General features: G+C 47.1%; 1 protein-coding gene across 1 annotated transcript; it reads left to right on the top strand.

Annotated features, from left to right (window-relative positions):
* Positions 1–8,714: 8,714 nt before the first annotated feature.
* Positions 8,715–9,637, top strand: LOC142932575 (olfactory receptor 10R2-like). Its single transcript, XM_076076492.1, is given in 2 exon segments — positions 8,715–8,991; positions 8,994–9,637. Coding segments are annotated over 2 exon segments (921 nt in total).
* The last annotated feature ends 9,829 nt before the right edge of the window (positions 9,638–19,466 follow it).

Genomic DNA, 19,466 nt, shown 5'->3' with positions numbered 1-19,466 from the left:
AGAACGGTGATCTCCGCATTTGTACAGACTTTCGCTGGTTAAATAAAAGGACCCTGAAGGACGCTCACCCCCTTCCTCACCAGGCAGATTGTTTGGCAGCGCTAGGAGGCAACTGCCTTTTCAGCACGATGGATTTGACCTCCGGGTTTTACAACATGCCACTCCATGAGGACGATAGGAAGTACTCCGCCTTCACCACTCCCATGGGTCTGTATGAGTACAACCGTCTGCCGCAGGGCCTTTGCAACAGTCCTGGGAGCTTCATGCGCATGATGACCAGCATTTTCGGAGACCAAAACTATTTGAGTCTGCTATGCTATTTGGATGACTTGTTGGTGTTTGTGCCTGATGAGACTGCCTTGCTGCGCCTGGAGATGGTGTTTGAGAGGCTGCGTGGCCATAACTTGAAGCTAGCCCCCAAAAAGTGCTTCTTCCTCAGGAGGTCTGTAAAGTTTCTTGGCCACATTATTGATGAGAATGGTGTTTCAACCGACCCCAGTAAGGTTGAGAACATCACCAACATGACAGACACTGATCTCATGGAGACTGATGGCGTGACCCCGTCCCAGAAGCGGATAAGATCCTTTTTGGGGATGGTAAATTACTATCAACACTTCGTGCCCAGATACTCTGCCACTGCCAAGCCACTGTTTGACCTGTTGAAAGGTGGGAAAAGAAAAGGTAAACATAAAAACAAACTGTCAAGCAGGAAGTTGTGTGTGGCTGACTGGACCCCGGAACAGGGACAGGCTTTTGAGAGTCTGAAAACTTTGCTGGTTCACAGTGTTGTCTTAGCTCATCCCGATTTCAACCGCCCATTCATGCTGTCAACTGATGCCTCCTTGGATGGCATAGGCGCGGTTCTGTCTCAAATTCAAGAGGGGGAAGCACGAGCCAGGCCCATTGCTTTCGCTAGCAAGTCATTGTCTCAGTCCCAAAAGAACTATCCAGCTCATCGGTTGGAGTTTCTGGCCTTGAAATGGTCAGTCTGCGAAAAGTTCAGTCACTGGCTGAAAGGCCACACATTCACAGTCTGGACAGACAATAACCCTTTGACTCACATCCTGACAAAGCCGAAGCTAGATTGTTGTGAGCAACGCTGGGTAGCCAAGTTGGCGAGTTACGACTTTGACATCAAGTATGTTCCAGGTCCACAGAACATCGTGGCTGATGCCCTGAGCCGTGTGCCGTTTGTCAAGGGGAGTGTTGGTCACAGGCTACTTGCTGAACCCTATGCAGGTCTTCTCACAGAGGTCAAAGATATGTCAAGTTTCTCTGTCCAAAATGCCTTTCGGTCATCCAGCCAGCACAGGGAACCCTCGTCTCTGAGTAACAATAACCAGTCTGCATGCAGTCCGCTTCACATGCACACTCAGTCTGTTGCAATGGAGGATGTGTCTGCTGTACTACAGTCACACATGGAATGGGATGCTGGTCCAAGGGCCCATGCTGTTGAGGTGTTGCAGTACTTACCTCAGTTGGTTCCACCTGGACAGGACGCCTTACCCGCCTACACAGAGAAGGACCTCCGTGATAAGCAGTTGGAGGATAGAACTCTCTCTCGTGTTCTGTCCTATGTTGAGAGACATCGGAGGCCTTCAAGGAGGGAAAGATTCAATGAGTCTGTTCTTGTCACAATGTATCTGAAGCACTGGGATAGGCTCACTGTGAGTGATGGTGTGTTGTATAGGATTTCAAAAGACCAGAAAACCAAAGCGAAGCGTTTTCAATATGTTATTCCTGACTCACTTAAGGCCGAGGTTCTGCAGGGGATTCACGATAGAGCTGGACATCAATCTCAGTTCAGGAGCCTCAGCTTGGCGAGACAGAGGTTTTTCTGGCCAAACCTTGACAGAGACGTGAGAGACTACGTTCGGCATTGTCAACGATGCATCGTCAGCAAGACCGTCGAGCCTGAGGGACGGGCTCCCCTGGAGAGCATAACAACAACCAGGCCACTGGAGTTGGTCTGCATTGACTTTTGGTCGGCCGAAGACTCCAAGAACAAGTCTGTCGATGTTTTGGTCATAACTGACCATTTCATGAGGATGGCCCAGGCATTTCCATGTAAAGACCAAACAGCTAAGCAGGTGGCAAGAGTTCTCTGGGACCGGTACTTCTGTGTCTTTGGATTCCCGGAAAGGATCCATAGTGACCAAGGTGCTAACTTTGAAAGTCTGCTGATAAGTGAGCTTCTCAGGGTCTCTGGTGTCAGGAAATCGCACACAACCGCCTACCATCCGATGGGTAATGGGAGTGTGGAACGTTTCAATCGGACTTTAGGTGGCATGATTCGTGCACTGCCCCCTGAAGACAAGGCCGACTGGCCGCGGCGCTTGCAGACTCATGCAAGAGTTCATGTACAACTGCACAGCTCATGAGACAACAGGCTATCCCCCCTTTTACCTCATGTTTGGCCGGATTCCCCGCCTACCTGTTGATGTACTCTTCCGTACTGTCCTTCGTGACTCTGCTGTGATAAGCTATGAGAAGTATGTAGCGAGTCTCGCCAATGATCTAAAAGAAGCAATGGTTATTGCTCAGGTCCATGCTACAAAGGAGCAGAATCGACATGCTCAGCTGTACAACAGGAAAGTAAAGGTATCCGAAATCGAAATCGGTGACCGAGTGCTCTTGGCCAACAGGAAGGAAAGGGGTAAGAAGAAGCTTGCGGACAGGTGGGACTCGACCGTCTACACCGTGGTGGACGTGAATACAGAGACACACACGTACAGACTCCGCGACACAGTCACTGGATGGGAGAAGGTGATACACAGGAACTTGATAATGCTGGCCAATTTCCTCCCTGTGGGGGACACGTGGAATGTCTGACCTTGCCTCATCCATGCCGGTTACAGGATCCACGGCTTCAGGAAATGACGATGTGAGTGAGGCAGATGAGACCTTGTTTGGGAGAGAGGGTGAGCTTCATGGTGTGGCTAGTGAAAGCCTTGACACTGAAAGTGACAGACACTCACCTATGACTGTGGAAGATGGACAGGGCCCCTTGGCTGATTCGGTACCTGTGAACTCGGAAAGGAGAACCATTGATTGGATTACTCAGTTGTCTGCACCAAGTCTGTCTGTGGCAGACGCTTCTGACATAAGAAGTGTTGCTTCTGATCCCCAGGATGGTTCTGTTTCACTTGAAGACCACATAGAAGATCAGTCTGTGACTTATGATTCTTGCTCTGTGACTGTTGGAGGTGTCTCAGCACATGTGAGACAGCCAGACTCTGCTCTTGACACCATGACACAGACAGATAACACATCTGACATTTTGCACACTGATGTTCAGACCTCACCCACAATCTGTGGTCGTTCTAATGCACAGGTCAGGTCAAGATTTGGTCGCTTAGTCAAGCCTGTGAACAGGCTCATTCAGACCATGTCCAGGCAGGATGTTGTTCAGGAGAAGTTCAATGTTAAAGTTGTTTGACAATCTCTGTTCCTGGTGTTTCCTGATTGAAACCGTAGGCATGTAGCTTATGCCAATGATGGGTTTGGAAGTTTTTTCTTTTTTTGGTATAATGTTCCACTGTTTTAATTTTGTTATCTGACATGAGCCTGTACTACACTGCACTTTGTGTTTGGGTCTTGTGGGGTGTACAAGGCACCCTGTTGCCAGTTGCTGGATTGAGGGATAAGCGCTGCTCTCATACCACTTCATCCCTATGGGATACATTAGATGTTGGTTTTCTTGATGATGACCCTTGTAATTTGTCGATTTGTAGTGTTTTCTTTAGTGCATACTGTGTAGTCGGTGCTCATATTCGCTAAAATTCAGTGGGGGTGGATGTAACAGAGTTAAAAATGTACTTTATTATTCTGTTGAGTATGTGTGAATTATATCTTTATGAGCTATATCTTGGTTTGAGAAAGAACTCTGCTGTCCTGTGTCTGCATTTGGGTCCATGAACACACCACATCATAACAGAATGGACTGACCATAACTATGGACCCAGCAGCCGCAGCAGGATCTCCTCCTGCAGATCCCCTGCAGGTGGTGATCACAAACCAAGGAGTTCTTCTGGGACAGCAACACCATCTGCTGCATGATATGCAGGGATCGCAGCAAGCCATCGGGTCTCAGGTGGCTGAGATCGGCAGCATGGTGCAAGGACTCGCACAGCCCCGCCCCTCCCCCCTAGATTCGACGGCGGGGGACGCGCAACTGGTCCGTGAGTCATTTGTTCCGTCTCCTGAACCCTTCCACGGCAACATGACGGGATGTAGAGGTTTCCTGCTCCAGACGATGTTTGTGTTCAACCAACAGCCCCGCATGTATGCATCGGACAGTTCTAAGATTGCCTATCTGACCGGGTTGCTACATGGCCGTGCTCTCGACTGGGCCCAGGCCTGGTTCACCCAGAAGCTGTTGGATACAGTTTCTTTTGGACAATATCTGGCGGCGTTTAAGAGAGCTTTCGACCACCCTACATACTCTCAGGACGCTGTTCAGAACCTCCTCCGCCTCCGTCAGGGCTCTGCTAGCGCCGCTGAACATTCTATTGACTTTCGTATCCTGGCCGCAGAGTCCGGTTGGGAGGAGAGGGCGCTAAAGGGGGTTTTTCTCAGCAGCCTGTCGGAGGGATTAAAGGACGAGCTTGCTGTTCTGGAGGAGGCTAAGACACTGGAAGACCTGATTGCTCTCACCATCCGACTGGATACTCGGATGCAGGAACGTCGGAAAGAGCGTAACTACAGGTTCCCGGCACCGGTTCGTCAGCCAGTAACCACTTCCGGTCGCCGGTCCCCAGTTCCACCTCGCCGCCGCAGCCCAGGCCACCAGCACTCGCCCTCTCCGGCACCTTCTCCCGAGGATCGGGATGAACCCATGCAGTTGGGACGGTTCCATCTGTCTCAGGGAGAGAGGGAGCGACGAATCCGTTCTGGAGCCTGCCTCTACTGCGGCGAGCCGGGTCACCGTATCCCTGTCTGCCCGGTGCGACCAAAAGAGAGGGCTCGCCAGTAAGAGTGGGAATACTGGCGAGCGACTCCACCCGACTTCCCCGTCCCAAGTCCTGTCTCACACTGCCAGCTAAGTTATGCCTGCCAGTCTTGGCCCTCATTGACTCCGGAGCAGAACACAGTTTTTTGGACTCCTCCTTGGCCTTCGCTCATAGGATTCCCCTGGAGGTGTTGGAATGCCCTCTTCAGGCGAACGCTCTGGATGGAAGTCCCTTGACCAATATCATGCACCGGACTTGCCCTATTACCCTGCTCCTGTCAGGAAACCACCAACACGAGATCCGTTTTTACATCTTGGAGCCCTAGATGTCTTTCGAGGTGCCTCAAGTCCGCCATTCCCCAGCAGACCTCTTCTCTCCACACCCCTACTACTGGAACTGTTCTCACCTCGGTCCTCTTGGAGTATGCAGATCTCAGCAAGGCATTCAACAAGGAACGAGCCCTTTCCCTGCCACCCCACCGACCCTACGAATGTGTCATAGAACTATTCCCTGGCGCCACCCTGCCCTCCAGCCAACTATACAACCTTTCCCGACCGGAACGCGAGTCGATGGAGACCTATATCACAGACTCCCTCGCTGCTGGAATTATCCGCCCGTCATCCTCCCCGGTGGGAGCGGGGTTTTTCTTCGTGGCCAAGGACAAGAGTCTCCGTCCTTGCATCGACTACCGAGGGTTAAACCAGATCCCCACCCAGAACAAGTACCCGCTACCCCTACTCAGCTCTGCTTTTGAATCCCTCTCCCTACCCAGTGCCACGATTTTCACCAAGCTAGACCTCCGCAATGCTTACCACTTGGTTCGGATACGAGAGTGGGACGAGTGGAAGACCGCTTTCAACACTCCCCTGGGACATTTCGAGTACCTGGTCATGCCATTCGGACTTACAAATGCACCAACCGTTTTCCAGGCTTTGGTGAACGACGTGCTCAGGGATTTTCTCAACCGGTTTGTGTTTGTCTACATCGACGACATTCTGATTTACTCCTCAAACCTACAGGAACATTACCACCATGTCTGTCAGGTCCTTCAGCGCTTACTGGAGAACCAACTCTTCATCAAAGCCGAGAAATGTGAATTCCATGTCACCTCCGTACAGTTTCTTCATTGAGGAGGGTCAGATTCGCAAGGACCCGGAAAAGGTTAAAGCGGTCACCGAGTGGCCAGTCCCCTCTAACCGGAAGAAGCTCCAGCAGTTCCTAGGGTTTGCAAACTTCTACCGCCGGTTCATTTGGAACTACAGTCAGACGGCTTCACCCCTAACCAGACTCACCTCCTCTAAAGTGGATTTTTCCTGGTCCCCCGAGGCCAACCGGGCGTTTAACGCCCTCAAGGAACGATTCACATCAGCCCCCATCCTAGTACAGCCGGATGAAAGCCGCCAGTTCGTGGTCGAGGTGGATGCCTCCGACATCGGAGTTGGAGCAGTATTATCACAATGCTCAACCACTGACTCTAAGCTCCGCCCGTGTGCTTTTTTCTCTCGCCGCCTTTCCCCGGCCGAGCAGAACTGTGATGTGGGAAACCGGGAGTTACTGGCCGTCAAGCTGGCTCTGGAGGAATGGAGACATTGGTTGGAGGGGTCAGTCCACCCGTTCATTGTGTGGACCGACCACCGAAATCTCGAATACATCCATTCTGCCCGGCGACTGAACTCCCGCCAAGCCCGTTGGGCTCTGTTCTTTGCCCGTTTCAACTTCACCATCACCTATCGCCCAGGAAGTAAGAACATCAAGCCCGACGCTCTGTCTCGTCAGTTTTCCCCAGACGAGGTAGACTCAGCTCTGGACACGATTGTTCCACCCGCCTGTGTCCTAGGGGTTCTCACCTGGGCGATAGAGTCTGCAGTGCGGGAGGCTCAGCAGACCCAGCCAGACCCAGGAGGTGGTCCTCCTGGGTCTGGCTATTGGACTATTACGACCTCTGCCTGTTGCCCACAGGCCTTGGTCGCATATGGCATTGGACTACGTCACCGGATTTCCCCCCTCCGAGAGCAACACGGTCATCCTGACCATTGTGGACCGGTTTTCCAAGGCGGCTCACTTTATTCCCCTTCCCAAGCTCCTGTCGGCCCGCGAGACCGCAGACTTGTTGGTTCAACATGTCTTTAGACTCCACGGCATCCCTGTGGACATTGTCTCCGATCGGGGTCCTCAGTTCTCCTCCCAAGTTTGGAAGGCGTTCTGCCGCAGCCTCGGTGCCACTGCTAGCCTCTCCTCCGGCTTTCACCCCCAGACCAATGGGCAGACCGAGAGGCTTAACCAGGAGCTAGAAGCCATGCTCCGATGCGTAGCGGCGGCAAATCCATCTTCCTGGAGTCGTCACTTGGCCTGGATAGAGTACGCACACAACAGCCATACCTCCACGGCAACAGGTCTCTCCCCCTTCGAGGCCTCCATTGGCTACCAACCTCCCCTTCTACCCAGCCAAGAGGCCGAGATTTCTGTCCCGTCTGTCCAAAGCAACCATCGCCAATGCAGAAGAGTCTGGAGAGAGACTCGTGCCGCCCTACTTCGTTCTTCCGAACGAAACAAGCGTCTGGCTGATCGCCGCCGCACACCCGCCCCTACCTATCTCCCCGGCCAACAGGTCTGGCTTTCCACCAAGGACATACAGACATACGCACAGAATCCAAGAAACTCTCCCCCAGATACATTGGCCCGTTCCCCATCGTCTCCATTATCAACCCGGTCACGGTCAAGCTCAAGCTCCCGCAATCCATGAGAATCCACCCTGTTTTCCATGTGTCTCTTCTCAAGCCCGTACACTCCAGTCCTCTGAACCCTCCGGCCGAACCCCCTCCACCCCCCCCCCAACTCATTGAAGGCGGTCCGGTTTACACAGTCGACCGTCTCCTGGATGTCCGCCGACGAGGTAGGGGTTACCAATACCTCGTTGATTGGGTGGGGTATGGTGTGGAGGAACGATGCTGGGTTCCTCGCTCCCGGATTATAGATCCAGAGCTACTCCGCACATACCATCGCCTGCACCCCGATAAGCCTTTTTCTATTTCCTGTTTTTTTCCTCTGACTGAGAGAAATAAATATCTTGGTTTGAGAAAGAACTCTGCTGTCCTGTGTCTGCATTTGGGTCCGTGAACACACCACATCATAACAGTAATCTGTTCGTTTTGTGCACTTTATTCTATATTTCACTTTATTTTATATCTCTCTGTAAATTTGAATATGTTTCTACTTGCACTGATTGTTGTTGTTAAATGTTATGCACCTCCCGTCATGTCAAATTCCTTGTATGTTCAACATACCATGGCAGTAAACAGTTCTGATTCTGATTCATATCTCTTTTTAATGAACATCTTCTAAATACCAGTTATCAACCGATCATCAATTAGAGAATCGGATGTTGTAACCTTTAATGATGACGTTGCTCTGCTGCTGCTATCTGACTTGAAATGTCTATAAGAAGCAGAGTTACAGCTCAGTAAAGAGGGACTCACAGTCAGTCCTTCACACAGGGTCATCAACTGTTTGTAGCTTCTTGCTCATGTTGACTGTAAATAAGAGAGTGGTGTTAAGTTAGAGATGTTTGTCACTAAAGAGTCCTCTCTAGTTGGTTGACAGTAAGTGGACTGTTTGTTGATGCTTTAATTAACTAAACTCTGTCATACATGTCAAAATGTTCACTAGTTGTACACTTACAACAAACAACATGTGACATTAGTATTATACTTATTTTTGTTCCTTTGCAAAGTGATGAAGTATTTTGAACCAAGAGGATTAATCATGATTAACTCTACATACGTTCCTTATTTCACACTTAGTGCCTACTTTGACACCGGGTTGTTTAAATACTTGTTTTTCATGATTGTTATGTTTTTATATATGTTAATTGTTGGTTCCAACCTTTTGCTGATTGTGGTTATCTGTATGAACAGAAGCTTACATGAACCTATGTATCTTTTTCTCTGCAGCCTGTTTGTAAATGAAGTGTTTGGTAGTACAGTGTTGTTTCCATTCCTTCTGCTTCAGATCCTCTCTGACATTCACACTGTTTCTGCTCCACTTTCCTGCAGAATTTCTTCCTGTACTGTTATGGAGGTGTTGAGTATTTAAATTTAGCCGTCATGTCTTATGACCAATATCTTGCTATTTGTTATCCTCTACAATATAACACACGTATGACATTTAACAAGATTACTGTTCTTTTTGCTGTAACATGGCTTGGCCCTTTACTGCTGTGTGTTGTGATGACATCATTGAGTAGCTCTTTATAGCTGTGTGGGACCATTATTGATAAAGTATACTGTGACAACTACTCCATTGTCAAACTGGCCTGCGATGACACTTCAGTTAATAACATCTATGGAGTCATTGCTACTTCACTCTCGATCTTTTGTCCTCTCATTCTAATCTTCTTCTCTTACATGAAGATCTTTAGAGTTTGTTTCTCTGGTTCTAAACAGACCAGACAGAAAGCTGTCAGTACCTGCACACCTCACCTCGCTTCTCTGCTCAACTTCTCATGTGGGGCTTGCTTTGAAGTATTACAGAGCAGGTTCAATATGAACAATCTATCCAATACTTTGAGAATTGTGTTATCATTATACTGGCTTACATGCCAGCCGGTTTTCAACCCCTTACTGTACGGGCTAAATATGTCCAAAATCCGAATCATATGTAAAAGTCTTGTCTTTGCTAAGATGTAGGCCTCTCATGTCAGGGCGGCCCAGCAGGTTTAAGGGTTTATCAGACACTGAGAATGCATTCGTGGTTCTTTAAGGTGTAAAGTATGACAATAGAAATGTAGCTGCATGACTGCTGTGAACTCACAAGCTGCCCTCTGATTGGATATATTAGTATTGTATGAACATTTCAAATTAAGGCACATTTCCTTATCACACTGTTATGAAAAGCATTTCCACAAAGATGTATGAAAGAAAGTGATAACAATACGAGAATACGAGTTGTTTATTGAAAGCAAAGCTGTTTTAAAGGTGCTAATAAATGATATACATGATAGTCTCTCAATCTGAAAAACAAGAGAAACATAAAAGAGTACGTTTGATAGTTGAAGATGTCAAAATTTCATATGTAATGTGTATTTAGCCAAGGTTATTAGAGCGCCTTTTCAACGTTAAACAACATAATTATACCTCGGAATTTAGGGGGACTTTGTTTGCTGTTAATCAGAAGTGATTCATGATGTATTCTTCTGTTTAAAAGCTTAAACTTAGTTTAGCTAGAGATCTCCTCTGCTATCCTGAGAAGAACAAAATGTATTTATTCAATTCAATTTATTTTATGTTGTATAGCCCAAAAGCACAAATTCTCCTCAGAGGGCTTTACAATCTGTACACATGTGACATCCTCTGACCTTTGACCCTCACATCAGAACAGGAACAACTCCCCCAAAAAACCCTTTAACAGGAGAAAAGAGGGAGAGAGCTGAGAGAGCAACAGAGGAGGGTCCTCTATCGGGATGAAGTGTGATAGATGTCATGTGTACAGAATGAACAACATAACAGAGTTACAACACATTCTATGCATATGACAGAATGATTCATATAATGAGAGTAGTACGTATAATAATGATGGAAACATTACGACTACTACTAGTAACAGCAGAAGTGGATATAGTAGAATACTAATGATAACAAAAGCAGTAATGATATCGTCAATAGCAATGCGACTACTACTAATAATGATAGTAGCAGTGGGTCTCAGGCAGGACCACGGCAGGAGGCAAGACCAGGGTCCAGATAAAACCACGATCCACAGAAACCTGTGAGGAGACGAAGCACAAAGACTCCGGGAAGATGCTAAGTCAGTAATGTGCATTAATGGTATTGGTAATATAAATAGTAATGTGACCCTGTGTATAGGCTGCTCTTGCCGTTAGTGTGTTAGTTAGATAGATGTACGGATCAGTTTGGGTTTTGTGTTCGGGCAGTCGGTTAGCTTCCTCTCTAATGGCTTCTGTGGAGGAACTCTTCGGAGGAGTGCTTAAACCAGCCCTAACTATGAACCTGAACCAGCCCTAACTATAAACCTGAACCAACCCTAACTATAAACCTGAACCAGCCCTAACTATAAACCTGAACCAGCCCTAACTATAAACCTGAACCAACCCTAACTATAAACCTGAACCAGCCCTAACTATAAACCTGAACCAGCCCTAACTATAAACCTGAACCAACCCTAACTATAAACCTGAACCAGCCCTAACTATAAACCTGAACCAGCCCTAACTATAAACCTGAACCAACCCTAACTATAAACCTGAGCCAGCCCTAACTATGAACCTGAACCAGCCCTAACTATGAATCTGAACCAGCCCCAACTATAAACCTGAACCAGCCCCAACTATAAACCTGAACCAGCCCTAACTATGAACCTGAACCAACCCTAACTATAAACCTGAACCAACCCTAACTATAAACCTGAACCAGCCCTAACTATAAACCTGAGCCAGCCCTAACTATAAACCTGAACCAACCATAACTATAAACCTGAACCAGCCCTAACTATAAACCTGGGCCAGCCTTCAATATAAACCTGAACCAGCCCTAACTTTAAAGCTGAACCAGCCCTAACTATAAACCTGGGCCAGCCTTCAATATAAACCTGAACCAGCCCTAACTATAAACCTGAACCAGCCCTAACTATAAACCTGGGCCAGCCTTCAATATAAACCTGAACCAGCCCTAACTATAAACCTGAGCCAGCCCTAGCTATAAACCTGAGCCAGCCCTAACTATAAACCTGAGCCAGCCCTAACTATAAACCTGAACCAGCCCTAATTATAAACCTGAACCAGTCGTAACTATAAACCTGAACCAGCCCCAACTATGAACCTGAACCAGCCCCAACTATAAACCTGAACCAGCCCTGAACTGTAAACCTCCAGTCCATAGTAGAGACCAATGGACACATCTAACTACGGATGTCCACAGTAGAGACCAATGGACACGTCTAACTACGGATGTCCACAGTAGAGACCAATGGACACGTCTAACTACGGATGTCCACAGTAGAGACCAATGGAGACGTCTAGCTACTGATGTCCACAGTAGAGACCAATGGACACGTCTAGCTACTGATGTCCACAGTAGAGACCAATGGACACGTCTAACTACTGATGTCCACAGTAGAGCGTCATAGCGTCATTTAGAGCACAGTGCAATGGCGGCATCGTGGAGTTGCAGAGTGGCAGGTCCTGCGACTCCCCGTGTCCTGTTGCATCGAGGAGGCCGTTTATCGTATCATAGGCCATGTTTTTCAAAGACTGCGTCAAGTGCAAAGCAGTTCCTCAACAGCAACAATATCTTGGTTGTGTTTCATGGTGTGCTTTTTGGACTACTACTGCTTTTAGTTGCGGTAATGCCTGTTCGCGTCTGTCTGGCCAGAATGATTAAGGCTGATAGAAATCAGCTGGACCACCGCGCACTCCTGGCGGCTGAACTTGGGAATAACGCTGGCTCAGGGCCAGTTGACGCTCTTACAGTGAGTTTAAACCACAATTTACTGCGCGATTTTTGAATATATTCGTCTGTCCTGCGGCACGGACGTGCCCAGGTACAGGAGCGAATCACCGGTACAGCGGACCGGTCATCGGCCACCCCGTCCCGGAGGATAACAGGTCTCCTATTCATGCTCCTCCTGCTCTCCGGTGATGTACAGCTAAATCCTGGACCAGTGACTCCAGGAACGCCGCAGAACTTCGGTGCTGATCTGTGCCCGAGTGTGGCCGGGACTACCCCGATGTCGGTAAGTGAGCCTGGTCTTTCGGAGTCAGGCTTCTCCCTTAACAGACTGAACTTTCTTAACACCGGGCATGATGTCATAATGGATAACTTTTCGCTGCTGGACTGTGGAGACCTAGATATGTCCATGGGATCTCTCACAAACTCGGCAAGAGACAACGCTGTGTGTCGAAACCCTGCAGTAAGGAGGCAGAGGTTGTTCAAAACTTTTCAAACTGTCAATCATGCGAAAGTCTTATGGGATACGAAGCTGAAACCTAGGGGGCTATTTGGTGGCCACTTCAACATCAGAAGTATTGCGGCAAAGAGCAATCAGCTAATTCATCTTATGTCTGATTCAAATTTAGACTTTCTCTGTCTAACTGAAACGTGGTTGAAACCGTCTACTCCCGCGAGTGTTTTCACGGTGCCCGGCTATCAATGTTTTAGATGGGATAGAACTGTTGGAAGGGGAGGAGGGGTGCGACATAAAATGTGAGCGTGTGGTTTTCAAAGCAGACAACAGGTTAGAATATGTCGGGTTAAAAATGATCTTGTCCCAGAAAATGTCTTTTAACATTTTAGGTATCTATAGGCCCCCTTCTGCAGATGACACCTTCTATGATCAACTCACAGAAGTCTTAAAAGAGTGCAATCTCAACAAAGAATTAATTCTCATGGGCGACTTTCATGTGAACTGGGGGGATAAATCAAAGAGGAAAAAACTGAAATTGATCACTATGAAATTTCATCTAGAACAATTAGTAAAAGGCCCAACAAGGATTGCCAAATGCTCCAGTACTCAAATTGATATTGATATTATACCTGATATTTACCAATAAACCAGAAAGAACAACCAAAAGTTATAATTTAATCACTGGCTTATCGGATCATAACCTAACCTTATTTAACCTTATTTGCGAGAAAACTGACAAAAAATAGATTTAGGAACGTGGAGACTAAGTCAAAGATGCTACAGTGCTACTACCTAAAGCTAAGCTAGAAGAATCTGCCAGTGAAATGAACAGCTTGACCTGGGACGATGTGTTATCTTCTGACGAATTGTGCTATGGCTGTAACACCTTTACTCATAGAATCAACTCTGTGAGGGAAAGATTTAATGTGGGGGTCCTGATAAAATCTAAAATTTTAAATAATTTACCCTGGTTCAATGAAAATCTGTGGAAGCTGATGAAGACTAGAGATGCTGCACTAAGAAAGGCAATTACAACTAGAAGAGACACTGACAAGATGGCGGCGCGTGTAGACGCAGCGACCCCTCTCTGTCCCGACCATGTGGTGTTTTGTTCTGTTACTAAATGTTTGTACGAAAGTTGTTCGTCTTCATCTCGTCTGTCTACGTCGGAACGCAAGTACAGTCGCCAGGCTCTGTTAATCATCGGCAGGACCAAGCTATACAACACTCTGGATACTGCACAAGCAGAAACAATCACGGAGCTAGGATGACTCCGCCGGCCTGCGACCACACCGAACTCGACTGCTACTCCCCCGGAAAGGAGGCGCCGCAAGCGGTGTGAGAGGAAGCAGAAGAGGGGCAAGCGCGGGGGTATCCGAGCTAGGCTAGCGGCTAATCCAACTCGCCCAGCCATACCATCCATTATCATGGCTAATGTGCGATCCTTGGACAATAAAATGGATCACATACGTCTGCTGAGGATGGCGCAGCGAGACGTGAGGAACTGCTGTGTGCTTATTTTCACGGAAACATGGCTAACTGACAACATCCCCGACTCTGCTGTGAAACTGGAGCAGCTAACATGCTACCGAGCAGACAGAGCCCTGGTTACAGGAGGAAAGACTCGCGGCGGCGGGGTATGTGCTTACATCCGTGATGCATGGTGTCAGGACGCTGTTGTGGTATGTAAACACTGCTCATCACTGGCGGAGTTTATGATCATAAGGTGCCGTCCTTTCTATCTGCCGAGGGAATTTACAGCAATTCTGCTAGTTGTTGTTTACATCCCTCCCACCCCCAACAACAGTGACAGAAGTGCGGCACTTTGTGAACTGTATCAGGCCATCAGTGAACAACAGACAGCTCACCCAGACGGCTTCACCATCCTCGCTGGAGATTTCAACCATGCTAACCTTAAGACTGTCCTTCCCAAACTACATCAGCATGTTGATTTCCCAACAAGAGGGGAAAACATTTTGGATCTAGTCTACACTACTCACAAAGGAGCGTACAAGGCCTCACCCCTACCCCACATAGGACTCTCTGACCACATCACCGTCCTGCTAATGCCAGCATACAGACCAAGAGTGAAAGTCTCCAGACCGGTTCTGAAGCAGGTATGGGTGTGGCCAGATGGGGCCTCCTCCGCTCTCCAAGACTGCTGTGACACAACAGACTGGAGAATGTTTAAGCAGGCAGCCACATACAACAATCACACAGACATTGAGGAGTACACAGACACTGTTACTTCTTACATTAGTAAGTGCATTGATGATGTGACTCATATAAAAACCATCATCACTCGGGCTAACCAGAAGCCATGGCTGACAGGGGAAGTGCATCGGCTGCTGACGGCCAGAAACAACGCCTTCAGAGCCGGGGATGAAACTGGCCTGAGAAGAGCGAGAGCCGACCTGTCCCACGGCATCAGGGAAGCAAAACAGGAATACACGAATAAGATAACCAGTCACTTTAAAGACAGCAGAGATACACGGAGCCTGTGGCAGGGCATTCAGACCCTTACGGACTGCAAACCCGTGCCACAGATCTGCGACAGCAACATCTCTCTGCTAAACAACCTCAACAGCTTCTTTGCACGGTTTGAAACGCAAAACAGCACACGTCCACACAAGACTCCGCCCCCTCCCCACGATCAGGCTCTGTGCCTGTCTGCTGCCAGCGTGAAGAGGACACTCTCCACTATCAACACCCGCAAGGCAACAGGTCCAGACAACATCCCTGGTCGTGTGTTGAAGGACTGCGCAGAGGAGCTTAAGGATGTCTTCACGGATGTCTTTAATACTTCTCTGAGACAAGCTGTTGTACCATCATGCTTCAAGGCCACCATCATCATACCTGTGCCAAAGAAATCCACTCCGTCCTGCTTTAATCACTACCGTCCGGTGGCACCAATCACATGGTCAAGTTTGCAGACGACACAACTCTGGTAGGTCTCATCACCAACGACGATGAGACCCACTATAGGAAGGAGGTCAGCCTTCTGACCACGTGGTGCAGAGACAACAACCTCCTTCTGAATAACAGCAAGACCAAGGAGATTATTGTTGACTTCCAGAGAGGCCACACTCAACACCCACCACTGACCATCAATGGTGCTGATATAGAGAGTGAGCAGCACCAAATTCCTGGGGGTGGACATCAGTGAGGACCTCTCGTGGACAGCCAACACAACATCACTGGCAAAGAAAGCTCAGAGGCGCCTCTACTTTCTCCGCAAACTGAAGAAGGCAAGAACACCACCACCCATCATGTGCACCTTTTACCGAGGCACCATTGAGAGCATCCTGACAAACTGTATCACTGTGTTGGGCGGAAGCTGCACTGACTACAACAGGAAAGCCCTGCAGCGCATAGCGAACACAGCTGGAAGGATCATTGGTGCCTCACTCCCCTCACTCCCCTCCCTGCAGGACATATCCGACACTCGCCTCACCCGCAAAGTGACTATGATTGTGCGTGACTCCAGCCACCCCTCACACAGTCTCTTCAGCCTCCTGCCCTCTGGGAGAAGATACCGGAGCCTCCGTGCTCGCACCACCAGACTCTCAAACAGCTTCGTCCACGAGGCTGTTAGGAAGCTGAACTCTCTGAACTCTCTCCCTCCTCTCTTTTAAGACTCCCCATGTCCAACTGCTGCTAAATCCCCATGTCCAGCTGCTGCTAAATACAGATTGATAGTTTTTTTTTTTTTTTTCTCTTATTATATATATATTGTCTAAATGTTTTTTAAATCTATTGCACTGTATTCACTTTATATGTTTATATGTTTATATGTTGGACTAGAGAGAAACGTCTTTTCAACTCCCCTGTATGTCCAGTACATTGTGGAATTGACAATAAAGACATGACATGCTGATCTATAAAGGTCTCAGGAACAGAGTCACCCAGGAGCTAAGATTGGCTAAATCTCGCTTTTATCTCAATATTTTGAATGCGGCAAAAGGCACCAGCAAATTGATCTGGAAAAATATCGATAATCTCACAAGGACGGACCCAAAATCTTTAGGAGATTTTAAACTCAAAGTACAAGGTGAACTAATTGATGATCATCTTGCGGTTGCTTCTGTCTTTAATAATTTTTTTCTTGAGTCTGTATATGAGCTCGGAAAAAAGTTTACAAAAAGGAAATTGGACATGGTTCCTACGGAGGCTACAGGGCAGGTTTCTGAGATGTTACAGACTAACGAGTTACAAGTGAACAAAATCATCAGTTCCTTAAAAAACTCCAAATGCAGAGATACTTTTCAGTTTGATAGCATGTTTGTGAAAGCCCACAGTGATATTTTAACTCCCCCTATTGCTCATTTAATTAACTTGTCTTTTAAACACAGCTCTTTCCCTGATGACTGGACATGTGCCATTGTCACACCTGTTTTTAAATCTGGAGACCGCCTTGAAGCCAGTAACTATAGACCGATAAGTATACTGCCAGTACTGTCAAAGATTGCAGAGAAAGTTGTCATTGAACAACTCACAACTTTTCTTAATACAAGCACCTGTGGTCTACATCGTATGCAGTTTGGCTTTAGAACAAATCATTCCACCGAAACTGCTACCTTGCACTTCATAGAGAAAATCAAATCAATGCTCGATAAAGGAGGAGTAGTTGGTGCTGTATTTTTAGATCTACGCAAAGCTTTTGATACAGTCAATCACGATGTGTTAATATCGAAACTCTCTGCGTTCAACTTTTCAACTAGAGCACTGGCTTGGATGTCTTCTTATTTATCAAATAGGAAGCAATGTGTTAAAATTTGTGACGCACTGTCAAGCAACCTGAAATGCACAATGGGTGTTCCACAAGGGTCAGTGTTAGCTCCCCTATTATTTAGTCTATATATTAATGATCTCCCTCAACAGTGTCATGATGTAGAACTGCAAATGTATGCAGATGACACGGTTGTATATACACATGCAAAAACAGCTGAGTTAGCAGCTGCCAAGCTAACAATTGTGTTGGAAAGGATCACACACTGGCTCCATCAATCATGTCTGACTCTAAATGTAAATAAGACAAAAGGGATGTTTTTTTCTAAAACATCAGTCAACCTCCTGATGCCAACATTCTTATCAATGGAGAAAGGCTAGAAATAGTCACTGATTTTAAATATCTTGGTGTGATACTAGATCAAAATTTGACATTTAAGAAACATGTAAAAAAAAAATGGTTAAAACCATAAAATACAACCTAGCAAATTTCAGACACATCAGAAACTGTCTCTCTCCAAATGCAAAGATATTTATGCATGCCATGATCCTCTCTCATATGTCCCACTGCATTACGTGTTGGGAGCAGGCTGGTGAAACAGCCATAAGACCTCTCGAGTCTTTATATAAGCAAACAATAAAAATTCTGGACAAAAGGCCGTTGCACTTTCACCATTGTCGGGTATTGGAGAAGCATAATCTACTGAGCTTTAACAATTTTAGATTGTTCTCAGATGTGTGCCTGGTCTATAGACTTATAAATGGTTTGGCCCCTCCACTTTGTATATACTCGCTCAGCAACTTCTATTAGATCAGCGAGAATATCCTCAACACGAGACTGTACAATACCATTTCACCGCACTACTTTTGGACAATCAGCCTTCTCTGTAACAGCAGCACACCAGTGGAACACCCTGCCTGAAGGTGTGAGGAGCTGCAGCTCTATTAGCACTTTTAAAGCCAACTTAAAAAGTCTTTTAAAAACTGCACAACACTGCACACACTGACCTCTATTCTTGTGGTCTTTTCTGACTTGATTTTATTGACACACGTCTAACTGCTGATTTCTATAGTAGAGACCAATGGACACGTCTAACTGCTGATTTCTATAGTAGAGACCAATGGACATGTCTAACTACTGATGTCCACAGTAGAGACCAATGGACACGTCTAACTACTGATGTCCACAGTAGAGACCAATGGACACTACTAACTACTGATGTCCACAGTAGAGACCAATGGACACGTCTAACTACTGATGTCCACAGTAGAGACCAATGCACATGCAGAGCATACGGGCCGTCCTTGATTACGTCATTTTCTGCCGGCGTTGCATCAACCAGTTAGAGGTCCTCTGCAGGTCAAAGCTCTGTTAGTTGTCCTTGTTGTGGACATAAGGACATGGAGGACTCATCATGTTTACTGTATCTTTGACACTAATGAGTCCCGGAGGAGCTCCTCTCTGTAGCAGCTTCATCAACAGCAGCTATTTCCATCAGTAACCAACACAAGGCCAAACCCAGAGGAGACTGTGGACACTCTGGAGCTCAAACCAGCTTCACCAACAGCCAATCAGCACTCACGCACTGCATCATGGGAGGACGCTCTGCTGTCGCCATGGTTACTACAGGAAACAGCAGCATTTGTCCTCACAGATCTAAAGAAGACTAAATGTGAAAATATAAACTTTATATTTTTGCTGGATACACAGATAAGAAATGTTAATATTCTAATATGAAATAATAAAGTAAATGTTGAAAGTGTCTCCGTCACATCGTCACTACAGGAAGAGACGATTTCACATCGTGACCTAACGGTGGAACTACAACTTCCTGATCGGTCATGTGATGTCACGAGGTCCAGCAAGAG

Source organism: Anarhichas minor, unplaced genomic scaffold, assembly GCF_050575085.1.
Source record: "Anarhichas minor isolate MPS153535 unplaced genomic scaffold, ASM5057508v1 ptg000057l, whole genome shotgun sequence".
Lineage (NCBI taxonomy): Eukaryota > Metazoa > Chordata > Actinopteri > Perciformes > Anarhichadidae > Anarhichas > Anarhichas minor.
This window is presented reverse-complemented; position numbering and strand designations above follow the sequence as displayed.